This window comes from Leuresthes tenuis, unplaced genomic scaffold (assembly GCF_036924035.1).
Source record: "Leuresthes tenuis unplaced genomic scaffold, fLeuTen1.0.hap1 SCAF_4, whole genome shotgun sequence".
Taxonomy (NCBI): domain Eukaryota; kingdom Metazoa; phylum Chordata; class Actinopteri; order Atheriniformes; family Atherinopsidae; genus Leuresthes; species Leuresthes tenuis.
The window spans coordinates 642073-664458 of record NW_027325358.1 but is presented as its reverse complement, the minus strand read 5'-3'; the positions used below and the strand labels follow the sequence as shown (position 1 = coordinate 664458).

At 49.3% G+C, this 22386-nt stretch overlaps 1 protein-coding gene across 1 annotated transcript in view; it reads right to left on the bottom strand.

Moving 5' to 3' along the window:
• Positions 1 to 1164: 1164 nt before the first annotated feature.
• The window catches only part of LOC140305242 (sodium/calcium exchanger 1-like), a 32697-nt gene continuing 11475 nt past the window's right edge, over positions 1165 to 22386 (bottom strand). The window contains exons 3-10 of the mRNA XM_072384004.1: positions 12348 to 12454; positions 9866 to 9886; positions 9730 to 9747; positions 7578 to 7646; positions 4559 to 4686; positions 4096 to 4195; positions 3718 to 3990; positions 1165 to 2613 (exon numbers count right to left, since the gene is read on the bottom strand). Coding sequence (XP_072240105.1) covers positions 2237 to 2613; positions 3718 to 3990; positions 4096 to 4195; positions 4559 to 4686; positions 7578 to 7646; positions 9730 to 9747; positions 9866 to 9886; positions 12348 to 12454 — 1093 coding nt within the window. The 3' untranslated portion in view covers positions 1165 to 2236. The remainder of the gene's footprint in view (positions 2614 to 3717; positions 3991 to 4095; positions 4196 to 4558; positions 4687 to 7577; positions 7647 to 9729; positions 9748 to 9865; positions 9887 to 12347; positions 12455 to 22386) is intronic.

The following is a 22386-nucleotide window of genomic DNA, read 5'->3' as shown; positions in this document are numbered from 1 at the left end:
GATCCCAGGACCTCCCTGTGGGTGAAGCTCCTCCCCTTTTTACCTCCTCCTCCTGTTTGGATCCCAGGACCTCCCTGTGGGTGAAGCTCCTCCCCTTTTTACCTCCTCCTCCTGTTTGGATCCCATGATAAACGTTTAGCTCCTCCCCTTTTTACCTCCTCCTCCTGTTTGGATCCCAGGACCTCCCTGTGGGTGAAGCTCCTCCCCTTTTTACCTCCTCCTCCTGTTTGGATCACATGATAAACGTTTAGCTCCTCCCCTTTTTACCTCCTCCTCCAGGCGTTAAATCCAGTTGTGGACCAGCAGAGTTCGGCTTCTATATTTGTCTGAATTTAATGTATGAATTAAATATAAAAATACAGATGACTTCAAAATGTTTTTATTCTAGAAGTTGGTGTTAAAATGGAAACTTTTATTCACTTCAGGGGACTTTCTGTAATTTATTTTCCATCTTTTCCATTCAAACAAAGACATCTTAGTTAGAAATGTGCCGCCTCAAATGAAACTCTTTCATTTAAACCCTGAAATGATAAAAGTTGCAGCTGCAGCACATTTATTTGCTGTTTTGCTCTCACATCATGTTGAAATATGAATATTTGTATCTTGTCAGGGACCTTCTCATTTTTACACATGGTGTCATGTCTGATATCATTAATGTTCTTATGTGGATCATTTGAGTTAGTTGGATGTGTTTGGTTGTGACTTTTAAAGTGATGTGGAGCTGTCTGCAAACAGAGCCTGGATGCAGAATGAACTACATTACCCAGAATCCTCAGCGGCCAGAGTCAGAACAACAACCTGTTCAAGGCTCAAGCTTTAATCTTACATCACATCCTTGTGTTGTTCAGCTCATCTCTCTGCTGACCTTTGACCCTTTTAAAGAACCTGTTTCGTGAAATATGTGAACATTTATAGCACTTTGTTTAAAGAGCTTTATAATAAAAAACCAGGATGTTTAAATAAATGAACAGCTCTCTGGAGCTCTTAATGAAACCGAACAGTTGAGTTTATTGATGCAAACTTTTCAGGTGCAGAAAACAAAAGCTTCTGAGGACCAATCAGAGAGGAGACAAGCGCAACACGTCATCACTTTAATATTTAAAGGAGAACACTGCATTCAAGCAACAGCTCACGTTAACATCATCCAACAAGCAGTTGCACAAATGTACATTTCCTCCACTCGAGCTGCTGTTTGCAGCATCTCCTAATAAACCAAAACTCAAACTTAGTGCAGATATTCATGTAGGTGCTGAAGCTAACGTCCTGCAGGTTTTCTACAGACGAGCCGCTGGCGGCCAGCACAGCCGCCCGTGGTCACTACTGTGGGTGTGATGTCAGTCCATGCATGACAAAAGCAAAGGTTTACATTAAATGAAAGTGAAGGATTTATGATACAGCTACATTTACATGTTTGGGAGGTATTTGAGGATGAAGACGGTCAGCAGCCAGAAGAACGGACACCACAGTTTTTTGTTTTCAGGGTTCCACTAAAAATCATAGAATCATCACATTGAAAAGCTTTAAATCCAAACCCAAAGAACTGATTGGAGCCTTTAGAAATCCCTCAGCCTTCGAGAACCTCTGAAACCTTTAAATGATGAAACTGTCAGACAAATAAATCACAGGAACTTAGCAGAAACATCAGGAGTTTCTGTGAAGCTGAGAGGTTTTACAGTCCATCAGCAGCATTTAGAAACCCAACAAAGACATTTTGAGTCTGTAAGACCTTAAAAACCTTAATTAACTATAAACATGTTTAAATATTTAGAGTTTTTAGAGTTTTGTCCAAATCGAGCCACCATATCATCGAAAAGACTACGTTTATCCAAGCTTGACTGAATTTAAGTAATCTGTTCTGTGTCTTTAGAAATCAGAAACCTGTTTATAACAGACAGCAAATCAAATGCAGAGAGTCAGAATTCACCCAAACCCAGAGGAACCAGCACACCGTGTGAGAGCTGCGCTGGACTCCATCAACCATCAGAAACACAAAAACACAAATGTTAATCTCACCCTTTCAAGCTAATAACAAATGACAGGAACTCGGGTAAACCGGTAGAAGCTACCCTCTTAGAAGCAGAACCTGTAGGAGCCCATCAGAGCCCGTTAAAACCTTCAGATTCCTGCCACACCTGACACAAAAAACAACCTGAAGGAAAGGGACCCTAAATCTGCAGGAACCTAATCCAACCGAACCATCAGAATCCGTTCGAACCTCTTGGGACCAGCTCAAGTCCTAGAAGCCCTTTATGTGGCAGTAGGCTTCCAGTGAGGAGAAGATGATGTACATCAACCACAGGCTGAAGAACAGGCAGGTCGTGAGGATCTTAGGGACTCGAGGACCTCCGAGCTCCCCGCCAATCATGGGCCGGCGGCGGTAGAGCAGGACAGCGATGCAGATGAAGGCGAAGATGGTGAAGAGTGTGACGGAGAAGGCGAGTGTGCCCGGGTCCACCCTGAACTCTTGGCCTTGGGTGTAGTGGTAAACGGCAGCGATGGACCAGGCCACACCAATCCCCAAGAAGACGTTGACGGCGTTACTTCCTGTCACGTTGCCGATGGAGGCGTCTGCATATTGGTCCTGGACTGCTGCCACTTTACTCGCGAAGGTATCTGAACGAGACAGTGGAGAGCAGACAGAATGTTTGAGATCTTATTGATCGTTTGTGTCCTCCTGAAACAGACCGATGTGCCTTTTGCGTTATGACTCTACCTCTTTGTTGGAAAAATTATATAGTTATACTATGACAGAAGAGTCCCTCCATCTGTTCACCTTCTATGATTCAAGCAAAAGTGTTTTGACTCTGGTACTAGTCTTTCCCATAATATTAACTGGTGAGAAGCACCTCTTATGTTCCTTCCCATAACAAGGAATGGGGAGAGAAGCACCTTTCCCCATAACATTGAATGTTCCTTCCCATAATAATGAATGGTGAGAAAAGCGCCTTTTCTCATAACATTGTGTGATCAGCATAAACAACATAAATAGCTGGAGCACCATTTTGTCGGGAGACAACTCTGAGCGGTCTTCCCGACAGGTTGTGTGGATTTGTGCGGACTTGTCTCTTTCTTGCAAGAAATAAATGTTTTGTGTTAATTAATCGTATCCAGCGACTCTGAGCCTAATTTTACAGAGAATTTTTCTAACACTCTTCTTCCTCGTTCAGGGAAGGTGGAGCTATGAATAAGCTAATATGGCCCCGCCCACATCTCCCCTCCTCCTACAGAGGATCTGATTCTCTCCAGGAGAGCTAGCCTGACCAGTTGACCTGTGACCCCCACCGAGTGTAACAGAGTTACACTGACGTAAGTCAGTTTTAGCCTCTGTTAACTTGCTAGCTAGCGCTAACATATTTCTGTGTCATTTAATTAGTAGAGGAGCTCAAGTTGATCACGATTGACCTTTTGTCAGAATAAACGGAGAAAGATATCCTGGTCTGGGCCTGTTCATGTTCATAAAAACACAACGCAGACAAAGCTAGAAGCTAACCGGCTACACGAGCTGCTTCTAAATCCATTTTTCAGGGGATGGTTGGAAACCCGAGTTCCTGGCCTGATCTGGCCAGGCGCTCTTGAAGCCAGTAGCTTCTTCAATTTGCTTCTATTGGATTGGGAGGAGCTTTTTACCACTTCCCAGGATTTGCCGTAAGTTGCTTCTCCCAAATGAGTTTCATGTAGCAACGTTCCTAACCAAAGCCGGACCAGTCTGTGTCTCACCTGGTACTGAAGTGCCCAAAGCCACAAACACCACAGCAGTCACGGAGTCTTTGAGGCCGACAGTACAGCCAAAATGAGACGCCAGGTCTCCGATCACCGCCGTCAGTAAGCCGATCACAGAGATGGACACGACGAAGCAGGCCCAGCCGTTCCAGTAGTCGGTGGGAGGAACAAAGGCAAACAGAAGCTTCCAGAACACCGTGAGGAAGTGCATGACGTAATCAAAACAGGAGGGCAGCTTTCCCTCTCCACACTCATCGTCATCATCATCACCTGGTGAAGAGAGACAAACCGATTCAATCGTTTGCAAATTGTTTTTTGGTCAGTAAAGAAGCTGCTTTTCCTGCCACTCCTGTGTGGTTCTGCTGGAGTTCATACCGGAGCTGACCGTGATGGCCTCAACAAACTGCTCCCTCCAGCTGTTTGTCCCGATAACCAGAGCCAGGTTGGTCTTCTTAATGAGTTTATCCACCGTGCTCTGAAACAGGAAACCAGCAAATGTCACAGAACATCCTGGTTCTGTCCACAGAGAACAACATCCACCAACAGAACCTAAAGGAATGAGTTGTTCTGGTGTTATGTGAGGTTGTATGGTGGGAGGTTTCTTTGGGTTAGGGTTAGAGCCCAGAAACTGCCAAACAATTCCCTGTTAAAGTGAGGTTTAGTTCAGAAGTTAACTGGCTGTAGCTGCATGTTCAGTCGACACATTTACGAGAGAAAGATTGGAAAAGGTTTTCATTAAATGCTGAAATGTGGCTCCTAAAACTGTTAAGCACACTAAAAGTGACCCTGTACTCCATGCACTGTTGGCTGGTTTGTTTTTCATGTACAACATTTCTACCTTAAACTCGTACGACTCCTCGATGATGACCTCCAGCCGGGTGTGTTCTCCCAGTGTTGGTCTACCCATCTCTGCAATCCGCCTTTCCTCCTCCTCCTTTTTCGTCAAAGCTTCCTCACACAATCCATCTGAGGCACAGAGGAGGAAGACAGACAGACTGCCTCATATCAGAACCTCTGAACAGGGGCCATCAGGACGACCGGGAGCAGCCCAGCGAGTTAGAACTGTGGTCAATCTATCAATTCCCATTTTGTTTGTGTAGTTGATATATGGGAGGTGTAGGGAAAGGGTTGGGTCAGTTATGGGCCAGTTATGGGCCAGTTATGGGCCAGTTGTGGGCCGGTTGTGGGCCAGTTGTGGGCCAGTTATGGGCCAGTTATGGGCCAGTTGTGGGCCGGTTATGGGCCAGTTATGGGCCAGTTATGGGCCAGTTGTGGGCCAGCTGTGGGCCAGCTGTGGGCCAGTTATGGGCCAGTTATGGGCCGGTTGTGGGCCAGTTATGGGCCGGTTGTGGGACAGTTATGGGCCGGTTGTGGGCCGGTTGTGGGCCAGTTATGGGCCAGCTGTGGGCCAGCTGTGGGCCAGCTGTGGGCCAGTTATGGGCCAGTTATGGGCCGGTTGTGGGCCAGTTATGGGCCAGTTATGGGCCGGTTGTGGGCCAGTTATGGGCCAGCTATGGGCCAGCTGTGGGCCAGCTGTGGGCCAGCTGTGGGCCAGTTATAGGCCGGTTGTGGGCCAGTTATGGGCCAGTTATGGGCCGGTTGTGGGCCAGTTATGGGCCAGTTATGGGCCAGTTATGGGCCGGTTGTGGGCCAGTTATGGTCCGGTTGTGGGACAGTTATGGGCCGGTTGTGGGACGGTTGTGGGCCAGTTATGGGCCGGTTGTGGGCCAGTTATGGTCCGGTTGTGGGACAGTTATGGGCCGGTTGTGGGACGGTTGTGGGCCGGTTGTGGGCCGGTTGTGGGCCAGTTATGGGCCGGTTGTGGGCCAGTTATGGGCCGGTTGTGGGCCAGTTATGGGCCAGTTATGGGCCGGTTGTGGGCCAGTTATGGGCCAGTTATGGGCCGGTTGTGGGCCGGTTGTGGGCCAGTTATGGGCCGGTTGTGGGACAGTTATGGGCCGGTTGTGGGCCAGCTGTGGGCCAGTTATGGGCCGGTTATGGGCCAGTTATGGGCCAGTTATGGGCCGGTTGTGGGCCAGTTATGGGCCAGTTATGGGCCGGTTGTGGGCCGGTTGTGGGCCAGTTATGGGCCAGTTATGGGCCAGTTATGGGCCGGTTGTGGGCCAGTTGTGGGCCAGTTGTGGGCCAGTTGTGGGCCAGTTGTGGGCCAGTTGTGGGCCAGCTGTGGGCCGGTTATGGGCCGGTTATGGGCCGGTTGTGGGCCAGTTGTGGGCCAGTTATGGGCCAGTTATGGGCCGGTTGTGGGCCAGTTGTGGGCCAGTTGTGGGCCAGCTGTGGGCCAGCTGTGGGCCGGTTATGGGCCGGTTATGGGCCAGTTATGGGCCGGTTGTGGGCCAGTTATGGGCCAGTTATGGGCCGGTTGTGGGCCAGTTGTGGGCCAGTTGTGGGCCAGTTGTGGGCCAGCTGTGGGCCAGCTGTGGGCCAGTTGTGGGCCAGTTGTGGGCCAGTTGTGGGCCGGTTATGGGCCGGTTGTGGGCCAGTTGTGGGCCAGTTGTGGGCCAGCTGTGGGCCAGCTGTGGGCCGGTTATGGGCCGGTTATGGGCCAGTTATGGGCCGGTTGTGGGCCAGTTATGGGCCAGTTATGGGCCGGTTGTGGGCCAGTTGTGGGCCAGTTGTGGGCCAGTTGTGGGCCAGCTGTGGGCCAGCTGTGGGCCAGTTGTGGGCCAGTTGTGGGCCAGTTGTGGGCCAGTTATGGGCCAGCTGTGGGCCAGTTATGGGCCAGTTGTGGGCCGGTTGTGGGCCAGTTATGGGCCGGTTGTGGGCCAGTTATGGGCCGGTTGTGGGCCAGTTGTGGGCCAGTTGTGGGCCAGTTGTGGGCCAGCTGTGGGCCAGCTGTGGGCCAGTTGTGGGCCAGTTGTGGGCCAGTTGTGGGCCAGTTATGGGCCAGCTGTGGGCCAGTTATGGGCCAGTTATGGGCCAGTTATGGGCCAGTTGTGGGCCAGTTGTGGGCCAGTTGTGGGCCAGCTGTGGGCCGGCTGTGGGCCAGTTGTGGGCCAGTTATGGGCCAGTTATGGGCCAGTTGTGGGCCAGCTGTGGGCCGGCTGTGGGCCAGTTGTGGGCCAGCTGTGGGCCAGTTGTGGGCCAGCTGTGGGCCAGTTATGGGCCGGTTGTGGGCCAGTTGTGGGCCAGTTGTGGGCCAGTTGTGGGCCAGTTATGGGCCAGCTGTGGGCCAGTTATGGGCCAGTTATGGGCCAGTTATGGGCCAGTTGTGGGCCAGTTGTGGGCCAGTTGTGGGCCAGCTGTGGGCCGGCTGTGGGCCAGTTGTGGGCCAGTTATGGGCCAGTTATGGGCCAGTTGTGGGCCAGTTGTGGGCCAGTTGTGGGCCAGCTGTGGGCCGGCTGTGGGCCAGTTGTGGGCCAGCTGTGGGCCAGTTGTGGGCCAGCTGTGGGCCGGTTGTGGGCCGGTTGTGGGCCAGTTGTGGGCCAGTTGTGGGCCAGTTGTGGGCCAGCTGTGGGCCAGTTGTGGGCCAGCTGTGGGCCGGTTGTGGGCCGGTTGTGGGCCGGTTGTGGGCCAGTTGTGGGCCAGTTGTGGGCCAGTTGTGGGCCAGCTGTGGGCCAGTTGTGGGCCAGCTGTGGGCCGGTTGTGGGCCGGTTGTGGGCCGGTTGTGGGCCGGTTGTGGGCCGGTTGTGGGCCAGTTGTGGGCCAGTTGTGGGCCAGTTGTGGGCCAGTTGTGGGCCAGCTGTGGGCCAGTTGTGGGCCGGTTGTGGGCCAGCTGTGGGCCAGTTTTGGGCCGGTTGTGGGCCAGTTTTGGGCCGGTTGTGGGCCGGTTGTGGGCCAGCTGTGGGCCAGTTGTGGGCCAGTTGTGATGCAGTTATACAGAGAGATGACGGACGAACCTGTAATGCTGATGACGGCGGACGGGGCCGGGCGGTCTCGTCCTTGGACCTTCCTGTAGATGTCTCTTCCTGAACAGGTGAACAGAGACTGATTCTACGGGCTCATTGAACAGCATCAAACTGAGACAGTACTTCCACATTATCAATCACACCTCCCTATCAGTCTGAACAATCAGTGAGGAGACGAGCAGTGTGAAAGCATGCAGTCAGAACACGACCCATATGGACTCCTGACCCGACACCTGTCTTTCTGGAGGTGTTTTAAATCTTTGGTTCTTTGATAAGATGCATGTGCTGCGATGTGTAGACTACAGATTCCATCAGTGAGTCACCACTTCTCTGATTGGCTGAGGTGAAGGCTGCTGAATTCTCAGGTTTAATTATCAGGTGAAAATCTGGTTCCTCTGACTGCCAACTAAAGTTAAACTGAGAGCAGTTTATAGCAAACTTTAGTCCAGCTGATCGAATTTCACCATTAAAACATAAACAGAAGATTTAATGTTCTGTTTATGGATCTTATTCAGCCCCACACTTTGGGAACTCTGAGTGTCAGTGTTTAAATGTAATGGCAGCAGTTCAGTAAAGGGGCTGAAAGGTGAAGAGTTCTCACTGAACCCAGTTATTGATCCCACCAAAAAGAATCCGCTGCTGATATAACTGATCGGCCAGTGATGGGGAATGAGAAGCTGACTGACTGCTGATGTGTTGAACCAACGATGCAGTCCATCGGCAGCTGACTCAGCCTCTTAGAGCCCCTGTTTGGTAAGTGCACTGAATCTATGGCTCCCACATTACTTCAGGAAGTCTGGTGTCTCTTTTTGGACATGATATCAAAGAACTATTTTGACAAACTAATCTTTGCTTTTCTATAGATTTATATGCTATTTTTTAACATAATTTCTTATTATTATTCGTTTGTATTAATTCTTTAAAGGTTCATTAAAGGCTTGTGACAACAGAGCTGCAGCATCTTAGTCAAAAGGCAACAGAACTGACAACAGAGCCGAGTCGGACTGGAGTTCTTCAGCAGCTTCTTGGTGCTTCCGTCTCATGAAAGTCTGAGTGATGTGTTCTTATAGAGAAGCCTGTGCATATGGTTAGGAAAGAGACTAAAAGCCTGTAAAGCTGCTTGTTGTCGTGGCCTCCCTGTCGAAGCAGCTACATATAGCCAGTCATAAGCTAAGCTAACTGAGAGGCCAGTGGTGGCAAAGAGGAGTTGACTACTCATTAGACCTGGGTGGTGTCGAATCTTTGACCCATCAGCTATCCATCAACGTTTAGCTTCTCCAGGCTGACTACGAGCATGTCTATCCGTTGGACTTGACACTCCCTTGGCTGACCATTAGTATGCCAGGCTAGGCATGCTAATGCATAGCTATACCCAGCACTAGCAGGCTATAGCAGACATATAGTTTCATATAGTTATAGCCTTAACTTTGTCCCTTTTACTATAAAGTTGGTGGATGAAAATCTGGAAGGTGATCCTATGCTTTAACATGAAGGTGTATCTGAACTGGCAGCTTTAAATGCGCCGTCACTGCACCCCATAAATAGTTCTGTGCTGCTGTATTCATGTTGGAAATATGTTTAGTCTTTAAATGGAAGTTCTCCTCATCCTCTTTCTTTCTGAGAGTCAGATGTTCATATTGATTTTCATGCACAAAGCTTGCTTGTAAAGGTAAGGAAGAGCCAGCTGTCTGTGCAAAAGTAAAAAATCCAAGTATCAGCAGCTGTGGATCTCACTGATGAACATTTAATCAATCTATTCAAACACTTATGAATGAAAGAATTTGAGTGAGAATTTGAGCTTTACTACACAGAAGAAGCTTTATTGTATGAACATCTGTACTGATTTCAGGCTGATCCTGACACATTGGAGGCCAGTGGTGGTGCATTTACAGCTGTGGGATGTTTGTGGCACCAGAGTGATAAATAAGAGTTAAAAGAGAGATTTCAGTGACATCAAGGTGCTGTATCGCTATGATCAGACACGCCGTTGCTTTAAAACACTTTAAAGCAAACTTTTACACCACTGAAAGGTGTCTTACCGCACAGCTGTTTGTCTATCAAAAGGTCAGACAAAAAGCACAAATTAATGCAGATCCAACAGATTCCCTTGTTGCAGAATGTTAAAGCATGTGGGCTCCCCTACCTGTCTTCATGAATCCTCCTGTAAGGTCAGAACACATGAGACAAGACGTCAGATTTAGTTTTATAAGGTGTTGAAATGATGTTTTCAGAGACATAAACAACAAAGGCCACCAGCAGGGAGAAAGAAAGAAGCTTACCAGCTTCCTGAAGCAACAGAGCTGGAGAGAAGAAACATGAAACAAAGCAGAGGAAAGATCAGACCTTCGGTTCTGGTGACTCTCACAGCTTAAACCAACGTTTTCTGTTAGAAAATGCATCTACAAACTATGTCGAGGCCTCATGGTTTGTTGTTAGTTTAATCTTCCAAATGAAAGATTAAAGTTTGTGCAAATTAAAGCTGTTAAACACAGGCTGGGTTAATGTGACACATGTGAAGACCTGTTCCAACCAGTCTTAGTCTGTCCCAGAGAACCAGGGGAAAACTGTGACAATCTGGTGTTTTCCAACCATTCAACAGATCCATCCTGCCTAAAAACAAAGGTTCATTATGAAATCTATAAAGAGAAACTTCACTCTTATAATTTACAACTGAGGAAGTCCGACTTCTCTGACATCATCACTAAAAACACTCATGATGCTCGGGCCTGCTCCAGTTAACAGGCTAACAAACCCTCCTGTGTCAGCAGCCACTGAGCTTCATTCCACCTGCACTGACTTTGCCAAATTATTCACAGACAAAGTCCAAAATATTAGACGAGCAGCTGGTTTATCAGCAGCAGGTTCATGGTGTTCACCGGAAACCGGTTTAAGCACCATGAACCTGTTTCAACCCATTAACAGGAAAGACCTGGAGGGCATCTTAGGTCAGCTGAACTCTTCTTGCTGTTCAGACATCCTGCCAACAGGTTTATTCAAAGGGGCCTCAAAGACTTTGGAGTCAGACCTGTTACTGATCCTGAACTTGTCCTTAATGTCAGGTGTGTTTCCAGAGCCACTAAAAACAGCTGAAATCAAACCTCTGCTGAAAATCTCAAATCTCCCATTTTTAAGTAAGATCATTGAAAAAGCGGTTTTTCAACAGCTTAATTACTTTTTAACACAAGATAACTGCTATGATACCTTCCAGTCAGGCTTTAGACAGCACCACAGCACTGAGACTGCTCTGACCAAAGTGTTTAATGCCTGAATACAGACGGTGGAAAAATGTTAGTCTTAGTTTAACTGGATCTCAGAGCTGCTTTTGATCTATGAAAATATATCTATGGAAAACAACAAAGAAAGTTTGACAGACAGAAAATAGGATTTCTGCAGCAACAAGGTGATTCCCAAAGAGCTATTAGCTGAAAACTTGGCATATCTCAGCATGGTGTGCAGTGTGTCCTTAAAACATTTGAGGAAACTGGACAAGTGGAGGACAAAAGAAGAAGTGTCAGGCCTAAAAAACTATCTACAGCAGATGAACAGGATCTGAAAGTGATGTCCTTAAGAAAGAGGAAAAAATCCAGCTGTGACCTGACAGGACCTGAGAGATACATCTGGACCTTCAGCTGATCCATCTACTGTTGGCCCAAGCCTCATCAGAAATGGTCTCCATGGAAGGGTGGCTGTCAAGAAGCCGTTCTTAAGGAAGGGAAACAGGGAGAAAAGGCTGAGCTGTGCCAAATGACACAAGAAGTGGACTGAAAATCAGTGGCAACAGGTCTTATGGAGGGATGAATCCTCCCCAGAGCCCGGACCTCAACATTATTGAAGCAGTGTGGGATCATCTGACAGAGAACGGAACAAAAGGCAGCCCACATCCAAAGAAGAGCTTTGGGATGTCCTTCAAGAAGCCTGGAGAACTATTCCTGAAGACTCCTTAAAGAAATGACAGAAAGCTCGTCTCAGAGGGTTCAGGCTGTGTTGGAGAATAAAGGAGCTCAGACCAGAGATTTACTTTAAAGCTGCTGAGAACTGAGAAAAACTCTGTTTCTGCCTCAGATTCTGGGTTTATGTTCATGTTTTATCATGTTTCAGTGAATCTCTGCAGCTGCTTCCTGTTTTTATGGAAATATGTAAAGAAATGAGGAGTTTTGCTTCATACTGTGAAGATAGTTCTGTTGAATAGACCACAGAACATCATCATTATCTTCATCTTCTGACAGATTCTTGTTCATTTAAACCAACCTAAACCAGAAAGAGCAGCCTAATTACAACTGAGTCAGCGAAAGTCTTGGCCAATGGGAGGCAGGCAGCATCATGAAAGAAGAAGCAGCAGAGAGACAGAGAGCAGACATCAGACAGGTAAAGGTGTGTCATCACACCTGTCCATCTCCTCCTGTTCCAGTATGGCTCCTGCAGCTCTATGTAGAAGTTCGCCTTCTTATCGTACTCTTCGTGGTCAATTACTCTAACAGCTATGGTCTTCCTGTGGGGGGGGGGGGGGCATGCATTAGTTCAGACACACACTCAAACACTGACAGGACGCCGTTTCCAGGAGGAAATGACCTCATCTGCATGCAGGGTCACAGCGACACATTTAAAGAGCTATTTCACCTAAAGTGCTCAGATTTCATCAGTTTCAGCTCTGTTAAGGAGACATTCACAGGGGCTTAAAACATCAGGTAATGTTTTCCCTGTGAGGATTAACTGAGGTCAAAGGTTAGTTGGGGTGTGGGTGGGGTCAGGAAGTGCCCCCACCTTTCCGCTCACTCATCTCCAGCAGCTGAGGCTCTCCAATCTCTAGGAAGAAGTTCTTGTTTTTCTCGTACTCGTCATCATCGATTATATTGATGCAAATCGTTTTGCTGAAAAAGAAAGAAGCAGAAAGAGACGTTGCATAGAGAGAAGTGTGCGAGGCGGCTTAAAGGAAGGAAAAACAGTGAACAGGTGGAGAAAAAGGTGGAGAAACAGGTGAGAAACAGGGGAGAAACAGGTGAGAAACAGGTGAGAAACAGGTGGAGAAACAGGTGAGAAACAGTGGAGAAACAGGTGAGAAACAGTGGAGAAACAGTGGAGAAACAGGTGAGAAACAGGTGAGAAACAGTGGAGAAACAGTGGAGAAACAGGTGGAGAAACAGGTGAGAAACAGGTGGAGAAACAGGTGAGAAACAGTGGAGAAACAGGCGGAGAAACAGGTGAGAAACAGTGGAGAAACAGTGGAGAAACAGGTGGAGAAACAGGTGAGAAACAGGTGAGAAACAGGTGGAGAAACAGATGAGAAACAGTGGAGAAACAGACGGAGAAACAGGTGGAGAAACAGGTGAGAAACAGGTGGAGAAACAGGTGGAGAAACAGGTGAGAAACAGGTGAGAAACAGGTGAGAAACAGGTGGAGAAACAGGTGGAGAAACAGGTGGAGAAACAGGTGAGAAACAGGTGGAGAAACAGGTGAGAAACAGTGGAGAAACAGGCGGAGAAACAGGTGAGAAACAGTGGAGAAACAGGCGGAGAAACAGGTGAGAAACAGGTGAGAAACAGGTGGAGAAACAGGTGGAGAAACAGGTGAGAAACAGGTGAGAAACAGGTGAGAAACAGTGGAGAAACAGGGGAGAAACAGGGGAGAAACAGGTGAGAAACAGGTGAGAAACAGGTGGAGAAACAGGTGAGAAACAGTGGAGAAACAGGTGAGAAACAGTGGAGAAACAGGTGAGAAACAGGTGGAGAAACAGGTGAGAAACAGGTGGAGAAACAGGTGAGAAACAGTGGAGAAACAGGTGAGAAACAGTGGAGAAACAGGTGAGAAACAGTGGAGAAACAGGCGGAGAAACAGGTGAGAAACAGGTGAGAAACAGGTGGAGAAACAGGTGGAGAAACAGGTGAGAAACAGGTGAGAAACAGGTGAGAAACAGTGGAGAAACAGGGGAGAAACAGGGGAGAAACAGGTGAGAAACAGGTGAGAAACAGGTGGAGAAACAGGTGAGAAACAGTGGAGAAACAGGTGAGAAACAGTGGAGAAACAGGTGAGAAACAGGTGGAGAAACAGGTGAGAAACAGGTGGAGAAACAGGTGAGAAACAGTGGAGAAACAGGTGAGAAACAGTGGAGAAACAGGTGAGAAACAGTGGAGAAACAGGTGAGAAACAGTGGAGAAACAGGTGGAGAAACAGGTGAGAAACAGGTGGAGAAAAAAGCCGGTGAGAAACAGGTGGAGAAACAGGTGAGAAACAGTGGAGAAACAGGTGAGAAACAGTGGAGAAACAGGTGAGAAACAGTGGAGAAACAGGTGAGAAACAGTGGAGAAACAGGTGAGAAACAGGTGAGAAACAGTGGAGAAACAGGTGAGAAACAGTGGAGAAACAGGTGAGAAACAGTGGAGAAACAGGTGGAGAAACAGGTGAGAAACAGTGGAGAAACAGGTGAGAAACAGTGGAGAAACAGGGGAGAAACAGGTGAGAAACAGGTGAGAAACAGGTGAGAAACAGGTGAGAAACAGGGGAGAGGCACAAATAATCTGATGGGACTGAAAGTTATTTAATGACATTTCAGATGATCGTATTTCATGGTCACCTGTGTAATTCGTCTTGTTGAGTATTCACTTATTTTTCAGCTCCAGGAACAAGTCTGACTGCTGGATTTCTGACTAAAGGTCAGATATCTGTGAGCTGACTTTAAAACAAAGTACCAGGGAGATATTTTACTGCCAAATGCTGCTGGTAGTCCTATGATGTGTCACATATTATAGGTACAAAGATGTTATAGGTTATAGGTACACACTAATTCCCATCTGCTGAATCAAGCTGAAGGAAAATAAACCAAAACCAGAACAAATGAAAGAAATTAAATTAGGTAAAAGAGAGGAATACAAAAATCAGTGAGGCTCACATTTTAAACAACCACAGCTGGATAAAGAGCTGAACCAACAGAAATATCATCAAAATCTGTCAAACCACATTAAACACAAAATAAACAGGAAGGCGGCAAATAAATGGCTGAAAAAATGAAAAAACCCATTTGATAAAAGTCAGTGAGAAGAAATAGCAAATGAAAAAGGCTCTAAGCGGCTCTGATGTTCCAAAGAGTATCACCTCCACCTTTCATCCTGGATGTGAACCGGTTCATAGACCTCGGTGTTCTGAAGAGGCAACGCAAGATCCTTCAGTGGCCAAAACAGGACTGATGTCATCACGCCGTTTTCCTCCAGTTCGAAGGCGGCCGGCTGCATTTTCTACAGCCTGCAAGCGGCAAAGTGACAACACGCCGCCATACTGTCATACAACACGCCGCCATACTGTCATACAACACGCCGCCATACTGTCATACAACACGCCGCCACACTGTCATACAACACGCCGCCACACTGTCATACAACACGCCGCCATACTGTCATACAACACGCCGCCACACTGTCATACAACACGCCGCCACACTGTCATACAACACGCCGCCATACTGTCATACAACACGCCGCCATACTGTCATACAACACGCCGCCGCACTGTCATACAACACGCCGCCCTACTGTCATACAACACGCCGCCATACTGTCATACAACACGCCGCCATACTGTCATACAACACGCCGCCCTACTGTCATACAACACGCCGCCCTACTGTCATACAACACGCCGCCACACTGTCATACAACACGCCGCCACACTGTCATACAACACGCCGCCGTACTGTCATACAACACGCCGCCACACTGTCATACAACACGCCGCCATACTGTCATACAACACGCCGCCCTACTGTCATACAACACGCCGCCCTACTGTCATACAACACACCGCCATACTGTCATACAACACGCCGCCATACTGTCATACAACACGCCGCCATACTGTCATACAACACGCCGCCCTACTGTCATACAACACGCTGCCACACTGTCATACAACACGCCGCCACACTGTCATACAACACGCCGCCCTACTGTCATACAACACGCTGCCACACTGTCATACAACACGCTGCCACACTGTCATACAACACGCCGCCATACTGTCATACAACACGCCGCCACACTGTCATACAACACGCCGCCGTACTGTCATACAACACGCCGCCATACTGTCATACAACACGCCGCCATACTGTCATACAACACGCCGCCCTACTGTCATACAACACGCCGCCCTACTGTCATACAACACGCCGCCATACTGTCATACAACACGCCGCCCTACTGTCATACAACACGCCGCCACACTGTCATACAACACGCCGCCACACTGTCATACAACACGCCGCCACACTGTCATACAACACGCCGCCACACTGTCATACAACACGCCGCCACACTGTCATACAACACGCCGCCCTACTGTCATACAACACGCCGCCCTACTGTCATACAACACGCCGCCATACTGTCATACAACACGCCGCCATACTGTCATACAACACGCCGCCCTACTGTCATACAACACGCCGCCCTACTGTCATACAACACGCCGCCCTACTGTCATACAACACGCCGCCACACTGTCATACAACACGCCGCCACACTGTCATACAACACGCCGCCACACTGTCATACAACACGCCGCCACACTGTCATACAACACGCCGCCACACTGTCATACAACACGCCGCCCTACTGTCATACAACACGCCGCCATACTGTCATACAACACGCCGCCATACTGTCATACAACACGCCGCCCTACTGTCATACAACACGCTGCCACACTGTCATACAACACGCCGCCACACTGTCATACAACACGCCGCCCTACTGTCATACAACACGCTGCCACACTGTCATACAACACGCTGCCACACTGTCATACAACACGCCGCCATACTGTCATACAACACGCCGCCACACTGTCATACAACACGCCGCCGTACTGTCATACAACACGCCGCCATACTGTCATACAACACGCCGCCATACTGTCATACAACACGCCGCCCTACTGTCATACAACACGCCGCCCTACTGTCATACAACACGCCGCCCTACTGTCATACAACACGCCGCCACACTGTCATACAACACGCCGCCACACTGTCATACAACACGCCGCCACACTGTCATACAACACGCCGCCACACTGTCATACAACACGCCGCCACACTGTCATACAACACGCCGCCCTACTGTCATACAACACGCCGCCCTACTGTCATACAACACGCCGCCATACTGTCATACAACACGCCGCCATACTGTCATACAACACGCCGCCCTACTGTCATACAACACGCCGCCCTACTGTCATACAACACGCCGCCCTACTGTCATACAACACGCCGCCACACTGTCATACAACACGCCGCCACACTGTCATACAACACGCCGCCACACTGTCATACAACACGCCGCCACACTGTCATACAACACGCCGCCACACTGTCATACAACACGCCGCCGTACTGTCATACAACACGCCCCCGTACTGTCATACAACACGCCGCCACACTGTCATACAACACGCCGCCCTACTGTCATACAACACGCCGCCCTACTGTCATACAACACGCCGCCATACTGTCATACAACACGCCGCCATACTGTCATACAACACGCCGCCCTACTGTCATACAACACGCCGCCCTACTGTCATACAACACGCCGCCCTACTGTCATACAACACGCCGCCACACTGTCATACAACACGCCGCCACACTGTCATACAACACGCCGCCACACTGTCATACAACACGCCGCCGTACTGTCATACAACACGCCCCCGTACTGTCATACAACACGCCGCCACACTGTCATACAACACGCCGCCCTACTGTCATACAACACGCCGCCATACTGTCATACAACACGCCGCCATACTGTCATACAACACGCCGCCACACTGTCATACAACACGCCGCCATACTGTCATACAACACGCCGCCATACTGTCATACAACACGCCGCCATACTGTCATACAACACGCCGCCCTACTGTCATACAACACGCCGCCACACTGTCATACAACACGCCGCCACACTGTCATACAACACGCCGCCACACTGTCATACAACACGCCGCCGTACTGTCATACAACACGCCCCCGTACTGTCATACAACACGCCGCCACACTGTCATACAACACGCCGCCCTACTGTCATACAACACGCCGCCCTACTGTCATACAACACGCCGCCCTACTGTCATACAACACGCCGCCCTACTGTCATACAACACGCCGCCACACTGTCATACAACACGCCGCCACACTGTCATACAACACGCCGCCACACTGTCATACAACACGCCGCCATACTGTCATACAACACGCCGCCATACTGTCATACAACACGCCGCCCTACTGTCATACAACACGCCGCCCTACTGTCATACAACACGCCGCCCTACTGTCATACAACACGCCGCCACACTGTCATACAACACGCCGCCACACTGTCATACAACACGCCGCCACACTGTCATACAACACGCCGCCACACTGTCATACAACACGCCGCCGTACTGTCATACAACACGCCGCCCTACTGTCATACAACACGCCGCCCTACTGTCATACAACACGCCGCCACACTGTCATACAACACGCCGCCACACTGTCATACAACACGCCGCCACACTGTCATACAACACGCCGCCATACTGTCATACAACACGCCGCCACACTGTCATACAACACGCCGCCATACTGTCATACAACACGCCGCCCTACTGTCATACAACACGCCGCCACACTGTCATACAACACGCCGCCACACTGTCATACAACACGCCGCCACACTGTCATACAACACGCCGCCACACTGTCATACAACACGCCGCCACACTGTCATACAACACGCCGCCACACTGTCATACAACACGCCGCCACACTGTCATACAACACGCCGCCATACTGTCATACAACACGCCGCCACACTGTCATACAACACGCCGCCACACTGTCATACAACACGCCTCCGTACTGTCATACAACACGCCGCCGTACTGTCATACAACACGCCGCCGTACTGTCATACAACACGCCGCCGTACTGTCATACAACACGCCGCCATACTGTCATACAACACGCCGCCATACTGTCATACAACACGCCGCCATACTGTCATACAACACGCCGCCATACTGTCATACAACACGCCGCCACACTGTCATACAACACGCCGCCACACTGTCATACAACACGCCGCCACACTGTCATACAACACGCCGCCACACTGTCATACAACACGCCGCCACACTGTCATACAACACGCCGCCGCACTGTCATACAACACGCCTCCGTACTGTCATACAACACGCCGCCGTACTGTCATACAACACGCCGCCGTACTGTCATACAACACGCCGCCGTACTGTCATACAACACGCCGCCGTACTGTCATACAACACGCCGCCGTACTGTCATACAACACGCCGCCCTACTGTCATACAACACGCCGCCGTACTGTCATACAACACGCCGCCGTACTGTCATACAACACGCCGCCGTACTGTCATACAACACGCCGCCGTACTGTCATACAACACGCCGCCATACTGTCAAACAACACGCCGCCACACTGTCATACAACACGCCGCCGTACTGTCATACGACACGCCGCCATACTGTCATACGACACGCCGCCACACTGTCATACAACACGCCGCCACACTGTCATACAACACGCCGCCATACTGTCATACGACACGCCGCCATACTGTCATACGACACGCCGCCACACTGTCATACAACACGCCGCCATACTGTCATACAACACGCCGCCACACTGTCATAACGCAGTAATTAACGGTGCACGAGCATCACTGCGAGGCTTGGTCCATTACTGTGTCGTTTGCTAGCATCTGCTGCTAGCTTACAGCAGCTGATTATCAGCAGCTCATTATCAGCAGCTGATTATCAGCAGCTCATTTCTGTTCAGTCTGACTCTTGCCTCAGAACTGATTCACCTGAGAACGCATCAGAAGATGACCTCATGAAGGTTGATGCTGAAGCTGCTGTCTCTGTTGTGCCTTGAGTGTCGGAAACTTCCTGCTGCCGCAGGCTTCTGCAGCCCTCATTGGATGGATCCACAGTGTGCATGTGTGTGTGCATGTGTGTGTGCATGTGTGTGTGCATGTGTGTGTGCATGTGTGTGTGCACGTGTGTGTGTCAGTGTGCCAGCAGCATGGAAACTGAATCTCGCCTTCGGCCATTTTCATGTTTATTTAACGTCAGCAGATTGATGGTTAGGAGCTCTGTGTGATCCAAGGACACAGCGCTGTGTTCTCATGTCACGTTGAAGCCTGTTTGGGCTTTAAGTTTGTTCTTTTTCAGTTGAAATCGAGTGTCCTGTTTGTGTTTTTGTTAGTCATGAAATGTCTGTGGGTCTACTGGACCCGTCAGGTCCAACAAACCCAAACACACCAGGGCGGTTAATCCAAATCCATCTTAAAAATGTGTTTCTGTGGTTCAGTTTGACAGAAAACAAGCTTAAAAATGCTAAAGATACCTTTAATCCGTCTCTCAGGGCTCATTTCCTGCCATCACTGACACGTTTCTCAGTGGATCTTATTAATCATGACGGGTTTGTTCAGAATAAATCACAATGTGTAAACTGTGCAGGACACAGATCGATTCAGTTTCATTTATAAAGCGCCGAATCACAACAAAACGGTCCAGTTCAAGCCAATTCATTATAGTCAGGATCCAATTCATTCATTCAGAGCCAACTGAAAAACTATTTCCTACAAACCAACAGACTGCACCGAAACTTTTTATTAATTCTGTTTCACAGATTTCTGAATTCATTTGGAGTTAAATTGGGTCGTTATTATTGTATAATATATATTATTGTTGTTCCTAGCACAGCTAGGCTCAGTTAGCACAGCTGGGCTCAGTTAGCACAGCTGCGTTCAGTTAGTGCAGCTGGATTCAGTTAGCACAGCTGGGTTCAGTTAGCACAGCAGGGTTCAGTTAGCACAGCTGGATTCAGTTAGAACAGCTGGGTTCAGTTAGCACAGCTGGATTCAGTTAGCACAGCTGGGTTCAGTTAGCACAGCTGGGTTCAGTTAGCACAGCTTTGTTCAGTTAGCACAGCTGCGTTCAGTTAGCACAGCAGGGTTCAGTTAGCACAGCTGGATTCAGTTAGTACAGCTGGGTTCAGTTAGCACAGCTGGGTTCAGTTAGCACAGCAGGGTTCAGTTAGCACAGCTGCGTTCAGTTAGCACAGCTGGATTCAGTTAGCACAGCAGGGTTCAGTTAGCACAGCTGCGTTCAGTTAGCACAGCTAGGTTCAGTTAGAACAGCTGCGTTCAGTTAGCACAGCTGGATTCAGTTAGCACAGCTGGGTTCAGTTAGCACAGCTTTGTTCAGTTAGCACAGCTGCGTTCAGTTAGCACAGCTGGGCTCAGTTAGCACAGCTGGGCTCAGTTAGCACAGCTGGATTCAGTTAGCACAGCAGGGTTCAGTTAGCGCAGCTTTGTTCAGTTAGCACAGCTGGGTTCAGTTAGCACAGCTGGGCTCAGTTAGCACAGCATGGTTCAGTTAGCACAGCTGGATTCAGTTAGCACAGCTGGGCTCAGTTAGCACAGCAGGGTTCAGTTAGCACAGCTTTGTTCAGTTAGCACAGCTGGGTTCAGTTAGCACAGCTGGATTCAGTTAGCACAGCTGGATTCAGTTAGCACAGCTGGGTTCAGTTAGCACAGCTGGGTTCAGTTAGCACAGCTAACTGGTTTCATTTTGCAGAGCTGCTGGTTGGATTTTGGATTATCTGCCTTTGTGGCTCTTTTTGTTTGTTTTAAAGTTAGTTTTATTCCAGCTCTCCTGCATCTGACCTGAAGCGGATTGTTTGTACGTTTGTTCACCAGGAAACTCGCTCAGTCAGGAATGACTGGTCTCTGCCAAACACTGCTGATGTCACTGTTTAAATTCTCCTTGTTCATTCAGTGAGTTTTCTCAGCTCCGCTGTGCTTTTACACAGTTTTAAATCAATTATATAAACGGATGAAGTGATACTGAAAAACCGGATAATTCCCCTGAGAGGTGACCACAGCCTTCCCACAGAGGGTTAGCGTTACCCTGAAGGAGGAGCCGAGAGGTTCTGATCCGCTTCAGAAGAACATCTCAGGAGCTTTGGGACGTTTCACACGGAGACAGAAGCTTAAGAAGTGGCTGAGATGCTTGAGAGAAACACAGAGCCGTTTGAGGCGATGTCTAAATAAAGAGCTGTGATTGGAGGAGCTGCACAGTCAGTCTGCTTATCATCTCTGCAGCTTCTCAGCACTTCTGTGTGGAGGTCGGAGACGTGGCTGCAGGCCAGCGGCGACCTCCCCCGTCGTCAGGCTGACAGAAACAGGCTGCAGATATCTGTCTGCTTTATGGGCTCACGCTGCGACCCAGAGCACATCCCGAGCCGCCGAACGCTGACTGGCCAAATAAGGAAGTGAGCTGCGTGCTGTTTATCTGCCCCACACATCAGCACCAGCCTCTGTTTGGACTAACAGCTGAAACCCTGAGCTCCAGAGGAGGCAGAAACGAGGCAGATTTACGGACTCATCGTAAAGTGAGTGAAGGTGTGTCCGGACCCACCATCAGAGGACCCTCAGGAACCCGGTCCATGATGTGTGTTTAAATCATTTCACCTTTCTTTGTCCTTTTATCTGTTCACTGCACTTTGTGCCGGCATCATTTCTCAGTTTTTCTTCCATGAAAAGCATTTTGATGAAAATTAGCCTCCTTTAGTCTGAGGCCGTGGTTCTGAACCGGAAACCGGTGGAGTTCTGCTTCCGGGTCGAGTCTCTGCTTCCGGGTCGAGTCTCTGCTTCTGGGTCGAGTCTCTGCCTCCGGGTCGAGTCTCTGCTTCCGGGTCGAGTCTCTGCCTCC